The sequence below is a fragment of the Mustela nivalis genome (genome assembly GCF_964662115.1).
Source record: "Mustela nivalis genome assembly, chromosome: 8".
NCBI lineage: Eukaryota > Metazoa > Chordata > Mammalia > Carnivora > Mustelidae > Mustela > Mustela nivalis.
This window is the reverse complement of record NC_139027.1, coordinates 121,211,919-121,227,517: the sequence shown is the minus strand read 5'-3', so window position 1 is coordinate 121,227,517 and position 15,599 is coordinate 121,211,919. Positions and strand designations below refer to the sequence as shown.

The following is a 15,599-nucleotide window of genomic DNA, read 5'->3' as shown; positions in this document are numbered from 1 at the left end:
GAAAGGAATTCCAGGACATGGACCTAGGTAATTAACAGAGCCCTTCCATATGAATGCTAGGACAGTACACACTTTGGGATCTAGCCTTCCATATCACCTTGACAATCTTCTCCCTGTCAGAACATGGGCTTATCTCACTTTCCCACCTTCTCAAAGACACATACACATACCTCACAGGTATCTGGAGAATTCTAAATATCACACTCTAGAATTCATACTTGGGAGCACACTTGGGATTCTAAGAGCAGTTTCTGTCCAAAGGTCACTCCTAAAGTCACCTGCCTCTCAGAAGCTCTGGTTTCTAAGGAAGAATTAATAATAGCCCAAGGCTACAGGGCAATGATTCAGCAGAGGATGAGAAGTAAAAGGCACAGAGATGATGACAGCTAGAGGCAACTGAAAACAAACAGTGGAAGGAACAAACTATACTAAATTTCATGTGTTTTGAAGACTGGGGTCCTCTTCTGGAATAACCTAGAGATTTAGCAGTTAGTATAAACTGCCAGAATCAGAGCCATCAACCACTCTTTCCCCCTTTCCCCACAAATCCTTTAATTAATCCGCTAAGTCTTCTACAGTCCCCTAGTGTCTCTTCAACTAGCCAGTCCCTACTCCTTGCACTACCCCTAACATCCCTCACTGACTATCTCTCCCTGAATGCCTATTCTAGTAACTTTTGTCACCAATCACCTTCTCACACAAATGCATTAAGCCCCTACTAACACCTCTAAGGCCACCTTAGGAGGAAGAAAGTACAAGAGAGGTTGAAATCTCTTATTTAGAGGGCAAATTTAGCTTTTGGATCAGATGAGCATGTGTCTTTGAAAAAGGTAAAATGTTATATAGAGTAAACGGAATATTGACTCTTCTCAACTTTATCTCTCCACCAACACATGAAGTTACCTATATTTTTTTTCTCCAAATTACTTTAAAATTTCATCTTTCCATTCCATTCCCACCAGCAGTAACCCAGTTCAGGTACCTCTGTCCTGGATAATAAACTTCAAGCAATCTGGCTTCACACTCCTATTTTCATATGTATCCAGATTAATCTTCTTAAACCCAGTTATGACCACATCATTCCTTTCACAGGTCTCCAAAAAATAGTCAAGATCTCCCATTCCTGGACCTCATCTACTGTTGAAGATAACCTTGACTCCTCTTTGTCTCACTCCCCATATCCAATCCAAGTCAGCAAACTCCATGGGCTCTTCACTCAAACTAGATCCAGATTTTGACCACTTCTAACCATCTTCAAGATACCACTATGGTCTAGGGCGCCTGGGTGGCTCAGTGGGTTAAGCCGCTGCCTTCGGCTCAGGTCATGATCTCAGAGTCCTGGGATCGAGTCCCGCATCGGGCTCTCTGCTCAGCAGGGAGCCTGCTTCCCTCACTCTCTCTGCCTGCCTCTCTGTCTACTTGTGATTTCTCTCTGTCAAATAAATAAATAAAATCTTTTAAAAAAAAAGATACTACTATGGTCTAAATCACCAACATTTGCTCATCTGATTTCCAAAATAGCTTCCTAATTGTCCTCTCTGCTTCTACTCTTTCCTTCTGTCTATTCTCAATACATAAGACAGAAAGATTCTAAATACATCAAATCATCATTTTTGTGCTCAGTCCAGTGATTGCCTATTTCACTATAAATAAAACCTGAAAGCCTATATTGACTTTCAAGCTTCTACATGATCTAGTGTCCTGCTGACCTTATTCCTAATATTCTCTCTTTTTCTAGTTCACACTGCTTCAGCTCCACTAACTTCCCAGCTAGTCTTCAGCCAAGCAGCAGCACATTCCTACCTCAGGGCTTTTGCACTTGCTCTTCCGTGTACTTGGAATATTTCTCCTTCCCAACCCAAATATCCACATGGCAGACTCCATTTCCTTCCTAAATGTCTGCTCAAATGTCACCTTTATCAGACAGTTCTTCCCTTATCAACCCCCATTCTTTGTTGCCATTCCCTTTTCCTTTATGCCATGCTGTAGTTTTCTATAGCACTTATCACTACCTGTTATATATTTACCAGCTTATTTATTGTCTCTCTCCTCAAGCTGAAATATAACCTCCATGAAGGTATGGATATTGTTCAGAATAGTTCCTGGTATGTAGCAAGTTCACAAAAGTATTTATTTATTTATTTATTTATTTATTTATTTATTTATTAAAGATTTTATTTATTTATTTATTTGACAGAGAGATTACAAGTAGGCAGAGAGGCAGGCAGAGAGAGAGAGGAGGAAGCAGGCTCGCTGCTGAGCAGAGAGCCCGATGCGGGACTCGATCCCAAGACCCTGAGATCATGACCTGAGCCAAGGCAGCAGCTTAACCCACTGAGCCACCCAGGCGCCCCACAAAAGTATTTATTGAACGAATAAATTGTTCCCTCTATGAACTCTTCACTCCAGACAAATTTGGTCTTCTCACTGTCCCAATATAATAGTAATGATGGCTAATATTTATTGAGTGCTTTCAATGTGCCAGGAATTGGACACATCAGTTTGTTATACTATTCAATCAATAATTCTATGAAATGGAAACTTTTATCCACATTTTACAGTTGAGGCTAAAAGAGATTAAATAATTTATACAAAATCATACAGCTATGTAGTGGCAGAAAGAGGACTCAGGTTAGCCAGACACCAAAACTTATTCTCCTGTTATCATACTGCCTCTTTACATGCTTTCTCCCATCTGTGAACTTTTTGTGTAAGTGGCTCTTTGCAATTTGGGCCCCATTATTGCTTTGCAGCTGATTTATGTAGGCCCATTTGGTGTTCCAAAGAGAATGTCCATTCCATGACACCAAGATCTGGGCCATTAACACGTGATAACACATTTTATCTCATATTTGTAAGCAAATGAATTTAAGGTTAATTCAAATTAATTGACTAATAAGCAAATTACTCTTTTTAACTATCACAGCCTAGTGTTGGACAACTTGAATAATGAAGTAGGATCATACGGTGAGGAAAAGAATAGCAGACTAGGAGTGGGGATATCTGGAGACTGGTCTCAACTCTGTCTCCAACCAGGTATATAACCTTTAAGCAAATCACTTAGCCAACCGTGTCTTTAATCTATCCATCTGTAAAAAGAATTGGCCTAGATGGAGTCTAAATGATCACTTCAAGTTCTAAAAATACTATTATTCCATGAACATCTACAACGCGTCAAGCCAAAAGTAAAAGGACAAATTCTTCCTTAATATGGTTCTAAGAGCACTATCTCCCCTGTGCATTATTTCGGAGCATGCCCCAAACAAGCAATGAGCTATAAATGTGGTTTGCTAATGCCACTAGAGCTATACAAATGACATAGTTTAGGTTGAAAAGAAAGTCATATTATGGCACCCTAAGTTGTTTATCAACTGGAGTAAATCATGGAAAAGATGTCATTTTAAAAAGCATTAATAAGGGTGCCTAAGTGTCTCAGTCAGTTAAGAAACCAACTCAATTTCGGATCAGGTCATGATTTCAGGGTTCTGGGATCAAGCCCCATATCTGGGCTCTGTGCTTCAGGATTCTTCCTGTCCCTCTGCCCCTTCCCTCGCTGTGCATGCAGGCACTCTCTCTCTCTCTCTCTCTTAAAAAAACAAATAAAACTTTTTTAAAAAAGGGAATTAGTAAAAATTTGAGCAGGAAGAAGGCAGACTCCAAAACAAAATTTTAGAAGAAATGAAGGACTTCAAAGAATAAATGATATGATACAGAATTTGAAAAGTATTGAGAACATGATAAAGGCAAATGCAAGTAAAAAATGGCAGGCAATTTTAAACTTCAGAAAAACAAAAAAGGAAATGCATATAAGGAAATGCAATCATAATATATTACTCTTACGTAAACACTGGTTTTAAATTAACTAAAAAACACAGCTAGATAGATGAGAAAAAGAAGTGGGAGTAATATATAAAAAACAAATTCTCATCTATCATAATAGGAAGTCATGCTTTCTAAAGTATGCAGTATAAACATATTACTTAAAATGTGGAGGTAAAAAATGGGAAATAACCAAATATCTGGCCTATTTGTGCTTTACTTTTTTATAACAAATGTGATTTACTTATAGCTTGGTTTTACTTTATTATTAACATAAAATAACTGAATAATAATGTCCCATGTGGTACTTGTCTCATATTCCTCTACCCCTATTTCCTTAATATATTAATATATGACCATCCAAGTAATATATTAATATATTGACCATCCAAGATCTTTAAAAATTCTTGTTGGTTGAGTGACCAATGTAAAAATGGGTGAAGATGTCTTGTTGTGGGAGTTACAGAATTTTGTACTAGATACAAATTTAGAAATTATATAGTCCAGTGCTTCCCAAATTTGTATCCATGGAATACTGTTTCTTATAGTATTAATAGCATGCTGCAAAAAGTGTCTGGAGCTCGAGTAAAATTGAGTAATATCATGTTTAAAAAAATTAATCAGGTATCTTTACTGTAGGAATTCTAGGAGGCTTTACTGTTAACACACACTAGAAATCACACAAAAGCAATTTATTAAATAGTGTTTCTCAGACTCATTTGTTTCAAGAATTAAACCCCTGCTATTATCTCTAGTAACGAGTAGTTTCTGAAGCATTCTTTAGAAAACACTGATCTAGTCTACTACCCTTGTTTTACAAATGTGGAAAGAAAAGCTCTCTAGATCCTGTTCAGGTCTGGATGGTGGGGGAACTAGAAAGAAGGGCTTCAGAATTCTGGAGCAATCTCCAGTACCTGAACAAGTCTGGCCTATGTTTTCTCAGACTTTCATCACACACCTGAACTACTTCAAACCAGGAAACATTAGACACAAGCATCTTCTTTACGTATCTTTAAAGATTTTCTTTTTTTTAAGATTTTATTTATTTATTTGACAGAGAGAAGTCACAAGTAGATGGAGAGGCAGGCAGAGAGAGAGAGAGGGAAGCAGGCTCCCCGCTGAGCAGAGAGCCCGATGCGAGACTCAATCCCAGGACCCTGAGATCATGACCCGAGCCGAAGGCAGCGGCTTAACCTACTGAGCCACCCAGGCGCCCCACTTTAAAGATTTTCTGATACCTAAGGAACTTAGGAGGTGAACCCAGTGTCAGCCAGAGCTCAAGCCATAAAGTTCCAGGACAGGAGCTAAAGAAAGTCCCAACAGACAGTAAAGACTGAGTTTCGATGGCAAAGTAACCCCAAACTGAGCAATGGCAATGTGAACAGACCACTCACATTTGTACAGTGTTTTCCAGTAAGTAAATAAATGCTTTCACAACATCATCTCATTTGATTTTCATAACAATCTAATGATAAAGGACAAGGGTGAAATTATTATCCCCGTTTTATGGAAGAGGAAATGGACTCTCAGAGAGTTAAATGCCTTGCCTGTGTTATATAGCTAATGAATAGCAGAATTGAGCTCACATTAGAGCTCTTATCAATACGTCAAACAAACTGGGCAAATTTTGACTAAGTACCAATGAACTCTCCCATGAAACATCCAAGCTGCTCCTACTGGCTCACTTAAAAAGAAACAGATCAATTCTCAAAGTACTCAGGGATGGAGGCAGAGAAACACCCCAAATACTGGAACTTCAAGGTTCTATTTGGGGGGCTCTCTGCTCAGCAGGGAGCCTGCTCCCCCCCACCGCCTGCCTCTCTGCCTGCTTGTGATCTCTGTCAAATAAATAAATAAAATCTTAAAAAAAAAAGGTTCTATTTGGGTTCAGTATAGTAATATCACTTATAAGCTATGTTGCTGGAAGGAGGAGGTCTTGAAAAGTACCCACTGTGCAGGGGGACACCCGGGTGCATAGGTAGGTTAAGCAGTTGACTCTTGATCTCAGGTCTTGGGTCTTGGGGTCATGAGTTCAAGCCCCATGTTAGGCTCTGCTAGTGTAGAGCCCACAAAAAAAAAAAAAGCTGGGGCACCTGGGTGACTCAGTCGGTGCAGCAACTGACTCTTGGCTGCAGCTCAGGTCATGATCTCAGGGCTGTGAGATCGAGCCCTACATCAGGCTCCATGCTCAGCACAGTATCTGCTTAAGTTTCTCCCTCCTCTGCCCAGCAAACCCTCTCCAACCCCGTGCTAGCGCACATTCTCTCCCTCAAATAAATCTTTTTTTTTTTTTTAAGATTTTATTTATTTATTTGACAGAGAGAAATCACAAGTAGCCGGAGAGGCAGGCAGAGAGAGAGAGAAGGAAGCAGGCTCCCCGCTGAGCAGAGAGCCCGATGCGGGACTCGATCCCAGGACCCCAAGATCATGACCCGAGCCGAAGGCAGCGGCCTAACCCACTGAGCCACCCAGGCGCCCCTCCTCAAATAAATCTTAAAAAAAAAAAAATGTTCCCACTGGGGAGGCAGCATAACTTAGTGTTACCAACAAGGAGCCACACAGACTTGGGTTTGAATCCCAACTATACCACTTATTTACCCTATGACTTTCTTCATTATTTCAACTCTCTGTGCCTCAGTTCTTCACCTATATTGCAAAGCTACTGAAAAGCTAATGTTAAGAATTGGAGGGATAACAGTGTCACAGTTGTGAGTATAAACTCTGTAACTGTACTACCTGGGTTTGAATGTCAATCCTACTTCTTACTAGCTGTATGGCTTCAGATAAGTCACTTAACATCTTAGAATTTGTTTTCACACCTGGAAACTGAGGAAAACAGTGCATTCTTGTTGTGAATATCAAATAAGATATTTGTTAAGCATTTGAGCATAGTGTCTGACACCACTGGGGAGTGTCATCGAAAAGATGTGAATGCTGATTTACCTGACTGACCCATGAGTTGGACCTTGGCACTTGGAGACTTCTTACCCCCTTCCATGTCCTTGGAATGTGGGTTCCACTTGCCTTTCATGCTCCCAAAGGCTACTCCAAGGACACAGCCTTGCAATGTAGTATTGAAAATACCTGCACAGTACCAAGTCCACTTAGGACCTCTTTACAAACTTTTAAGATTTGGAGGGCACGTGCAGTGATCCATTCATCTTGCTACTGCCCCAAACAAGCTTAGTACGTAAGTTCTCTTTGCTTATTAAAACTGCCACCTACCAACCCGGAGTGGCCTGCCTCTTTCTTCAGTCTACCCCTTCCCTCTGTTTTTTGTTGTTGTTGTTTTTAAAGATTTTATTTTTTTATTTGACAGAGAGAGATCACAAGCAGGCTGAGAGGCAGGCAGAGAGAGAGGAGGAAGCAGGCTCCCCGCTGAGCAGAGAGCCCGATGTGGGGCTCGATCCCAAGATTCTGAGATCATGACCAGAGCCGAAGGCAGCGGCTTAACCCACTGAGCCATCCAGGCACCCCTACCCCTGCCCTCTGTTAATGGGAGCCAGTTTCACATTACACCAGGGAAACTCCAGAAAGGATTATGAACCAACAGGTACTATAGCTCACGCAGAGATAGTGATGACAACAGTGGTCCCGGTAGTGAAAAACTTAATATCCATTTCGTCCCAAAGCAAAATGAGAAAGAATGATACTCAGTCCTGTTTGCTTCCATATACCCTCTCCCCTCTTTTCTCTCCCACTACAAGCCGAGAATACTAGACTAGAAATCAGGACACTTGGTTCTGAATGTCAGTTCAGTCACATACTAGTTAAGCGATTTTTGGGCTGTCATTTAACTCACTTGAGGTATTTTTCCTCATCTGAGGTTAAATTAATAATACTTTACCTACTCTGCCGGGTTGTTGCAAGTATCAAATGAATTAATAGATTTTAAAGTACTCTGTGAACTATGAAACACTATATAAATGTGAGGGCTAACTTTTTATCTGTCACAGACTTCAAGATAGATGTTTTTACCAGTAAAAAGCAACTTTATCTCCAAGTTTTTTCTCGTGGACAATTCGATCCAGTACGTTGTAGCAGATGTTAGTGGTTGCTCCTTTCATCCACTCAATGAAGATTTTTCCTTTAGTTACATCAAAATTGTACTGGAGGAATGGGCCAGGACATGAGGTCTTCCAGTAAAATTCCTTGGCAATGTCTCCCCAAAACTCTGCAACAGAAAGGAAAGCCCAGACATCACTAAGATTCTCAGACATATTTATTCTCAGATGGTTTACCAGTATATGACAGGAACAATTTACAACTTCTCTGCCCTGTACTCTAGTACCCACGGTCTAGATCCCTCGTCTACCTGTCTAATCTTATCACCGATACTTTCTTAACCCACCTATTCCCATGAGCTAATTTTGACTCAAATACCTTCCTTCTTGCCTCAAAACTGCCATTTCATTTTTCATCATTTATTCAAATCATAGCCACCTAGTGCTATCACAATGCTTAGCATATTGTGGTTAACCTGTAAATTTTTTTTAACAAATTTATTAGTGAAAGGAAGAAATCTTTTACCTACAGAGTCTTCTGATAAAGTCTTTAATTTGTTCCTTCACTCTCAGCAATGATTTAATGAGTACCTCTTTCTCCTACTGCATCTTGCCCAAGTGTTACTTGCTATGTGCCAAATGTCACTTTCAGCTCTTGATAGGTATTATCTTATTTAGTCTTTACCACAGCCATGAGAGGTACACTTCATTTTCATTCTCATTTCATTGATTTAAATCAAGGCTAAGAGGAGTTAAATAACTTGCCCTAGGTTATACAGTTACTAAATCAAGAAGTGAATTGCCCTGAGGAAAACATTTTTGCTAAAATTTAAAAGATGAGTAAGAGTTTTTCTCCACTTCCCCGCCAGGAACAGAGGTCCATGGGACAGAAAGGAACCAAGGGTATGGGTTCAGAGGAACTCCTTGAAGCTGAAGCACTAAGAATAAGAGAAAGAATAGCAGGAATTGGTGCATAAAATGGGCAGATCATGCAATCCTTCTGGGCATGATAAGGAATTTGATATTTATCCTAAGAGGAATGGAAAGCCATTGTAGGATTTCACGGACAGCGACATGATCAGATTAATAACCTTAAAATATTCCCCTGGCTATTCCAGAGAAAACGTATTCAACAGGTAAAACATGTAATTGCAGAGCACTTAGGATATTGTCAGTACAGGATCAGGAGCTAGAAAGGAAAGGAGAGACACTCTTAGAATTTTAACAATGAAAGGAACACTTTAGAGATTATCACCTCTTTATTTCACCAATAAGAAACCAAATTCATAAAGGTAAAGTGACTTGCTCAAGGTTACATGATTCAGTTTATACAATCTAATTGGAAAGGTAAGACGAACGTATGAAATACTTCTGAACATGCAAGACAGAATATAGCTGAAAGCTAAATTATATGATGTACAACTTGCAATCAATTCAAGAAATCCAAATTAGGGACGCCTGGGTGGCTCAGTTGGTTGAGCCGCTGCCTTCGGCTCAGGTCATGATCCCAGGGTCCTGGGATGGAGTCCCGCATTGGGCTCCTTGCTCAGCGGGAAGCCTGCTTCTCTTGCTGCCTCTGCTTGCCTCTCTGCCTGCTTGTGTGTACTCTCTCTCTCTCTCTCTGTCTCTGGCAAATAAATAAAATCTTTAAAAAAAAAAAAAAAGAAATCCAAATTAAGTCATTCCCAAGGTGCCATTATGTACCTATAAAACTAACGAAGATTAAAAAATAAAAAGATAAACCCAGTGCCAGAGTGGCACTATAAAAGAGATACTCATATGATAATGGCATTGTAAGAAATTGTCATAATCTTACTGGATACCAGGGCGATGACTGACAAGAGACATAAAATTTTTTATACCCTTTCATCTGCTAACTCAACTTTGGAGAACACACTATAAGAAAAAAAATGCCAAAGAAAAAATGAAGTGATTGCTAAAGACATGTTTATAGTAACACTATTTATAACAGTGAAATTGGAAACAACCCAAGAGCCCAACAGTTTAAAAAAAAAAAAAAAAACCTGATGAAAACTAGTAGTACTAGCAGTAATATAACAGAAGACTAAACAGCCACTAAAGAGAGCAAATGGGAGGTGGTATTTTAGTGAATGCCATTCCTGTACCGGGCACTGGGCTAATCTCACCGAATCTTTTTGTCAAAAAGATTTTCTTTTTAAGTAATCTCTACATGCAAGGTGGGTCTTGAACTCAAAACCCCAAGATCAAGACTCACAGGCTCTACTGACTGAGTCAGACATGTCCCCTCATTGAATCTTTTTTTTTTTTTTTCATATTAAAACACTCATAATTGAACGATTTTTATTTTATGTAAATGAGTTAGCATTAAAATAGTTATCCTGGATATCTGCGGTTAAGGCAGGTATCTTGGATGACCCCTTCAAAGAAGCTTACTTAATCCAACTTAATGAAGTTTATATCCTTTGTGTATTGATGGAAACACTGGCAGCCCATACTGAGGCTGTGTTGCCCAATTAGAGCATGATGTTTTGAGCATAGGCAGCAAGGAGAACCCCGACCAAACTTCCTAAGATGGCTCCAGGAGAGCTACTGGGATTCATCTTTTTCTCTTGGATGCAATAAGGCAAAAGGCCTCATTACATTTTTATATGGCCCTATGAAATACACATTATCCTAATTTTATAGATAAGAAAACCAAAGCTCAGGAAACAGAGGAAATTCTCCCGAGGGCCACACAGCTAGAAACCAGTATATAAAATTAGATCTGTTGTTAAAACTACATCAAGTAGGGGAGCCTGGGTGGCTCAGTGGGTTAAAGCCTCTGCCTTTGGCTCAGGTCGTGATCCCAGGGTCCTGGGATCAAGCCCCACATCAAGCCCCACATCAAGCCCCACATCGAGCCTCACATCGGGCTCTCTGCTCGGCAGGGGGCCTGCCTTCCCACCACCCCCAACTCTCTCTCTGCCTGCCTCCCTGCCTACTTGTGATCTCTGTCAAATAAATAAAACCTTTAAAAAAAAAAAACTACATCAAGTACATGTAAATATTCAAAAATATTTTTAAGTGATAAGAGTAGGCATAGATTATGTAAAAGTATGAACCACATTTACATGTATCAATAAGGATGCAAAAAACTGAGTTTTACTATCACTTAGTTTTGTTTTGTTTTGGTAGCGGTGTTGAAATCTGAAAGTTTTGTTGACACAAATTCTAAGTACAGAAATTGTTCAAAAGATTAAAAGATGATCATGGACTAGATGATCAGGGAATGCTGCGTAGAATTGGTGGAGTTTGACTAGGTAGACAGGAGCAGAAGGAAATGGGCAAAGGCAAGAAAATGGGAAAGAAACCTTTATGTATCCAGTATATCAATGAGAATTACTTGTTTAGAATAAAGGGTGTGGTAGGGAATAGTGGAAGTTAAGAACACAGAGGTGGATGGAGCTAGTTATCCAGACCTAGTTATCCAGAAAAGCTAGTTATCCAGAAAAGCAGAATTGTAATTTGAGATGAGAAAAAAGAGAGAACTACTGGAAGTTTTAAAAATGACGTATGAGGGGCGCCTGGGTGGCTCAGTGGATTTAAAACCTCTGCCTTCGGTTCAGGTCATGATCCCAGGGTCCTGGGATGGAGCCCTACATCTGGATCTCTGCTCAGCCGGAAGCCTGCTTCCTCCCCTCTCTCTCTCTCTCTCCCTCTCTGCCTGCCTCTCTGCCAACTTGTGACCTCTGTCAAATAAATGGTCTATATACCTATGAGATCTGGGACCAGGGCGTAAGTGGGATCCTGGGCCCAGGGCTAAATATACAGACATTATTATTGTAGAAATAGATTTAAAACAGATGAAGTCATGATGGGGAAAAAATATAGAGAAGGAAGGGAAAGGAAAATAGGTCTGAAGATTCAAACTTGGACACTACCTGTAACAATGAACCACTCTACACTTGATTTAGTCCTGTCTTGCATTACTCAGTAATCGCTTTGTCCATGTTATTCTTACTGTTATCAAACTAACCACCATTTATTGAATGCCTATTGTGCATCAGGGACTCTACAATGCACACTTACCACCCGCTTTAGACCTCACACAAACCTAGAAGCAAGTACTATTAGCTGTATCTTACAGATGAAGAAAAGTAATCTCAGACAGGTTTAAAACTTTGCTTAAGATCGTGCAGTGAGGTGGCACCTGGGTGGCTCAGTTGGTTAAGTGACTGCCTCCAGCTCAGGTCATGACCTCGGAGTTCCTGCATCCAGTCCCACATAGGGCTCCCAGCTCCGTGGAGAATCTGCTTCTCCCTCTGACCTTCTCCCTTTTCATGCTCTCTCTTACTCTCTATCTCAAATAAATAAATAAATTTAAAAAAAAGATATAAATCTAGTTTTTTGAGGGTTTGATTCATTGCCCATGCTTATCCACTGCCAAACATAATGCTGCCTCCCAACTCAGGTACAGTTTGACACCTTAAGCAGACTGAGGGCAAGAGCAAAGAATGTTCCCTACACATTACTAAAGAATTGTCTAACCTTTATTTCTTATCAGAATTTCGGAGTTATTACAATCCCAGCCTAACCTTAAAAAAAAAAAAAGTGGCATTTTAGTGACTTGTTCAGTCTTACATTGTGTAATTTCCACTGGGATTTCTGAAACATGAAAAACAGATCTGGGACTCCGTTACTTATTTGGGGGGGGGGGGGGGGATGTTCCCAGGATGGGAACCAGACCGGTTACTGTCCCTCAACAGTGGAGACTAAGTCACAGGACAGAAGGTGTCAGGAGGCAACGGTTGACTTGGCGCGAAAGGGAACAAAGTTCTGTAGCTCTCCTCCTCTCAAGGTGCCCCTTCACCTCCCGAGAACCCATCCTTTCACGTAAGAACTCTCCTTTCCTCATGGAACTTTCACTATCCTTAAGGAAGCCCCATCTCCTCACGAAACCGCCCAAGGAACTCTCCAACTCTTAGGGAACCCTCATCTCCACACGGAACCCTCCTTCTCCCCATAGAACGCCCATATACTCCCGGAACTCCTTTTCCGTCTCCACTCTCCATCTCTTCACGGACCCTTCAACCTCCCTAGGGAAACCTCAACTCCGCCAAGGAACCCCGCTCTCCTCACAAAATCCTCGTTCCCCACGCCACGCGCACAATTTCTCACTTATCTGGAAACCCCCACTTCTCTGCTCGCTGACCCCGCCCAGGGCCTCCCGGGCCCGGCCTCACCTCGCGGTTGCTCCACTGAGCGCCGGTGCAGCTCGCGGTAGCGTTGCAGCGACGGGACGTGCGCGGAACGGCTGACCTCGGGCGGCGGAGACCAACTCCGCACCCGGTTCCGGGCTCCAGCCTCTTCTCGCTCCGCGCTCCCGCTGCCGCAACGGCCCCGCTCCTCCGGAAGCCCCATCGCGTCAAGTTCCGAGCGCCTGAGCAGCCTTCACTGTCGCTCCTGACGCCCAGGCGGGGCAAATAAGCTGACCGAGGGGCGGGGCCTTACGGGAGGAGGCGAGACGGGGCGGGAGTAGGCGTGGCGCAGGCAAAACGGGCGGAGAACGGCCCGGAGGGGCGGAGCCACGCCCGATGGAGGCGGGACCAGGGTTAGCAAAGGCAGAGGGAAAAGTCGAGTATTGCCGGAGGGTTGGGGGCGGAGCTGACTGCGGAAGGGGTGGGCCCGCAGAGTGAGAGCAGAAAGGGCGGGGCCGGGCGTGATAAGAGAGGACGGAATCTTGGAGGGGAGGGGCCAGGCGTGACAGTTGAGGAGGTGGGCCCTCTTCTGTCACAGAGCGACTGGGAGTGACGAGGTTGGATACGACGGAAGAAGAGGCTGATCGAAGTGACTGTGGTCGGGTGGGGTCTTGGAGTGACAGATGAGAAGTTGGGTTAGGGCGGGGCTCGAGCGGGAAAGAACTGGGCAACCGAGAGGAGTTGCAGCAGGCCCATAATGGAGCCGACCCGTGATCTGATTGCACAAGCCTGTCACCCCACCGAGTTGGAAAGCTAAGTGGAGTAGGGTCCTTTGTGGATGACACACTTCCCCTCAGCACTATTCCCCAGTTCTGAGTAAACCCCTCCCTTCTGTCCCCAGGAAAAACTCCTCCCACGACGCTGAGGGCACAGACCCGGGACGGGATGCCCTCCCTGCTAACCTTGGGACCAGCTCAGATTTTCTCCCACCCCTGAAGATATGTCTTCACTCTCCCTACCTCCACAAATTTCCATCCAGATCTAAAGTACAAGACTAGGAGGTGTTCCAGGTCTTTGTTAATAAACCCACCTCCTCATTACACAAATGGTAAACTCAGGAAAAGGAAAGAATCTGTGCAAGGTCACAGAGCAAACAACCAGGTTAGGGCCAAACCTATGTCTCCTGACTCCCCCTCCTCATCACGCTGAAGGTAACATCTGTAAAATACTAAAGTCTATGCAAAATAGGAAAAATTGCTTACACCCTTCCTTCCCTCTCAATCTCTTGATTTCCTCTCACCTGCCACAACCAGGTTCAATTACTCTGGCTTCCCTCCAACTCTTCCACTCCAGAAAGGAGAGGCCAGGACGGACCCTCTATCTCCCTTTAAACTCACTACCAAGAAGATCCCCTCCATCAGTTCACAGACAGGAAATCTCCTTAGATAAACTCCAAGGGTGATTCCGAGGGTCAAAGCAGGCAATCCCCACCCCTACACAGGTCTTGTGACCCCATCTGGCCCAGACTTTCTTCCCACCTTCTCTCTTGTTCTTTGTCCTGCTAACCACAAGCTCAGCACAACCCCAAACTGAAAACAAAAACAAAAGCAAAATACCTCTCCTGGATCAGATCTATTATCCAGAGCCTTCCCAATTCTGAAAGGAGAGTCTCAGGGCTCCAAAGGAGTCCAGACCTCATGGACTGGGCAGATATTTCATTAAGAAGGCATTAACTGCACTGAAGGCACACACACTATACTGAAGTCACTCCATTAAAGGAGCGCAGATCTTACTGAGGGATCTCAGATTTCAGTGAATACCTCTGGACCCTGCTAATAGGACATAAATGACATTGAAGTTCTGTGATTCTACTGAGGGGACATGGACTTCTTCCTAGGAATTACAGAAAATATAGACTTTACTAAAGAGATATGGACCCCACTGAGAGAACTCAAACCCCCAAGGGGCCTCTCACTACACTGAGGAAATGGACACCACTGAAGGAGCACTGACCTCACTTAGTGGAGACAGCCCCATGCGTGTGCCTGGGAGGGGGTCAGACTTCACTGAAGCATAACAAGCCTTACAGACTTCACTGAGGAGACAGGAACCTCTCTGTAGGGAGGAAGGCACAGGCAATGGGCACACAGTCCTAGTATAGCTAGTCATTATCTTCAGCTTCCTCCCCTCCTCAGGCCCCAGCTCTGGGCAGCCCTCTCCTATTATCCCCCCTTCCCTCCCCAAGCCCTTGGTCTAAGTCCTAAAGCTGTTCTCAATACACTGCTGCCTCCTACTGTCTACAGGTGGCACTGCAGCTCCTGGGCGCAGAGTAGATTTTCAAACAGTCCTGGTTATTACCTCTGAGCCTGGCTCCTGGGTTTGGGGAAGGAGAGGATGTGTGCCCACAGGCTTGATCAGAACCCTCCCTCTGCCTGTGCACTGTGCAATAGAAATTTGGGCAAGAGGCCTCACAAGAGAGGGAGCCCCCCCATCCTTAGAGATGGGGTAGTAATGCAAACTATACTGTAGCTGGAATTCCTCAGGGTGGGAAGAGAATGGATTCGACGAAATGACGAAATGAGAACTCACTAGATTAAGGAAATAATAATAATAATGG

The 15,599-nt window shown here is 42.9% G+C and overlaps 1 protein-coding gene across 2 annotated transcripts in view; it reads right to left on the bottom strand.

Annotated features, from left to right (window-relative positions):
* Positions 1 to 13,316, bottom strand: part of ACSS2 (acyl-CoA synthetase short chain family member 2) — a 47,420-nt gene extending 34,104 nt beyond the window's left edge. Inside the window, exons 1-2 of one of the 2 annotated variants that reach the window (XM_082746155.1) lie at positions 13,028 to 13,316; positions 7,798 to 7,993 (exon numbers count right to left, since the gene is read on the bottom strand). In XM_082746155.1, the coding sequence (XP_082602281.1) occupies positions 7,798 to 7,993; positions 13,028 to 13,205 (374 nt within the window). In that variant the 5' untranslated portion in view covers positions 13,206 to 13,316. The remainder of the gene's footprint in view (positions 1 to 7,797; positions 7,994 to 13,027) is intronic. The other variant, XM_082746154.1, reaches the window with a different exon arrangement.
* Between the last annotated feature and the right edge of the window lie 2,283 nt (positions 13,317 to 15,599).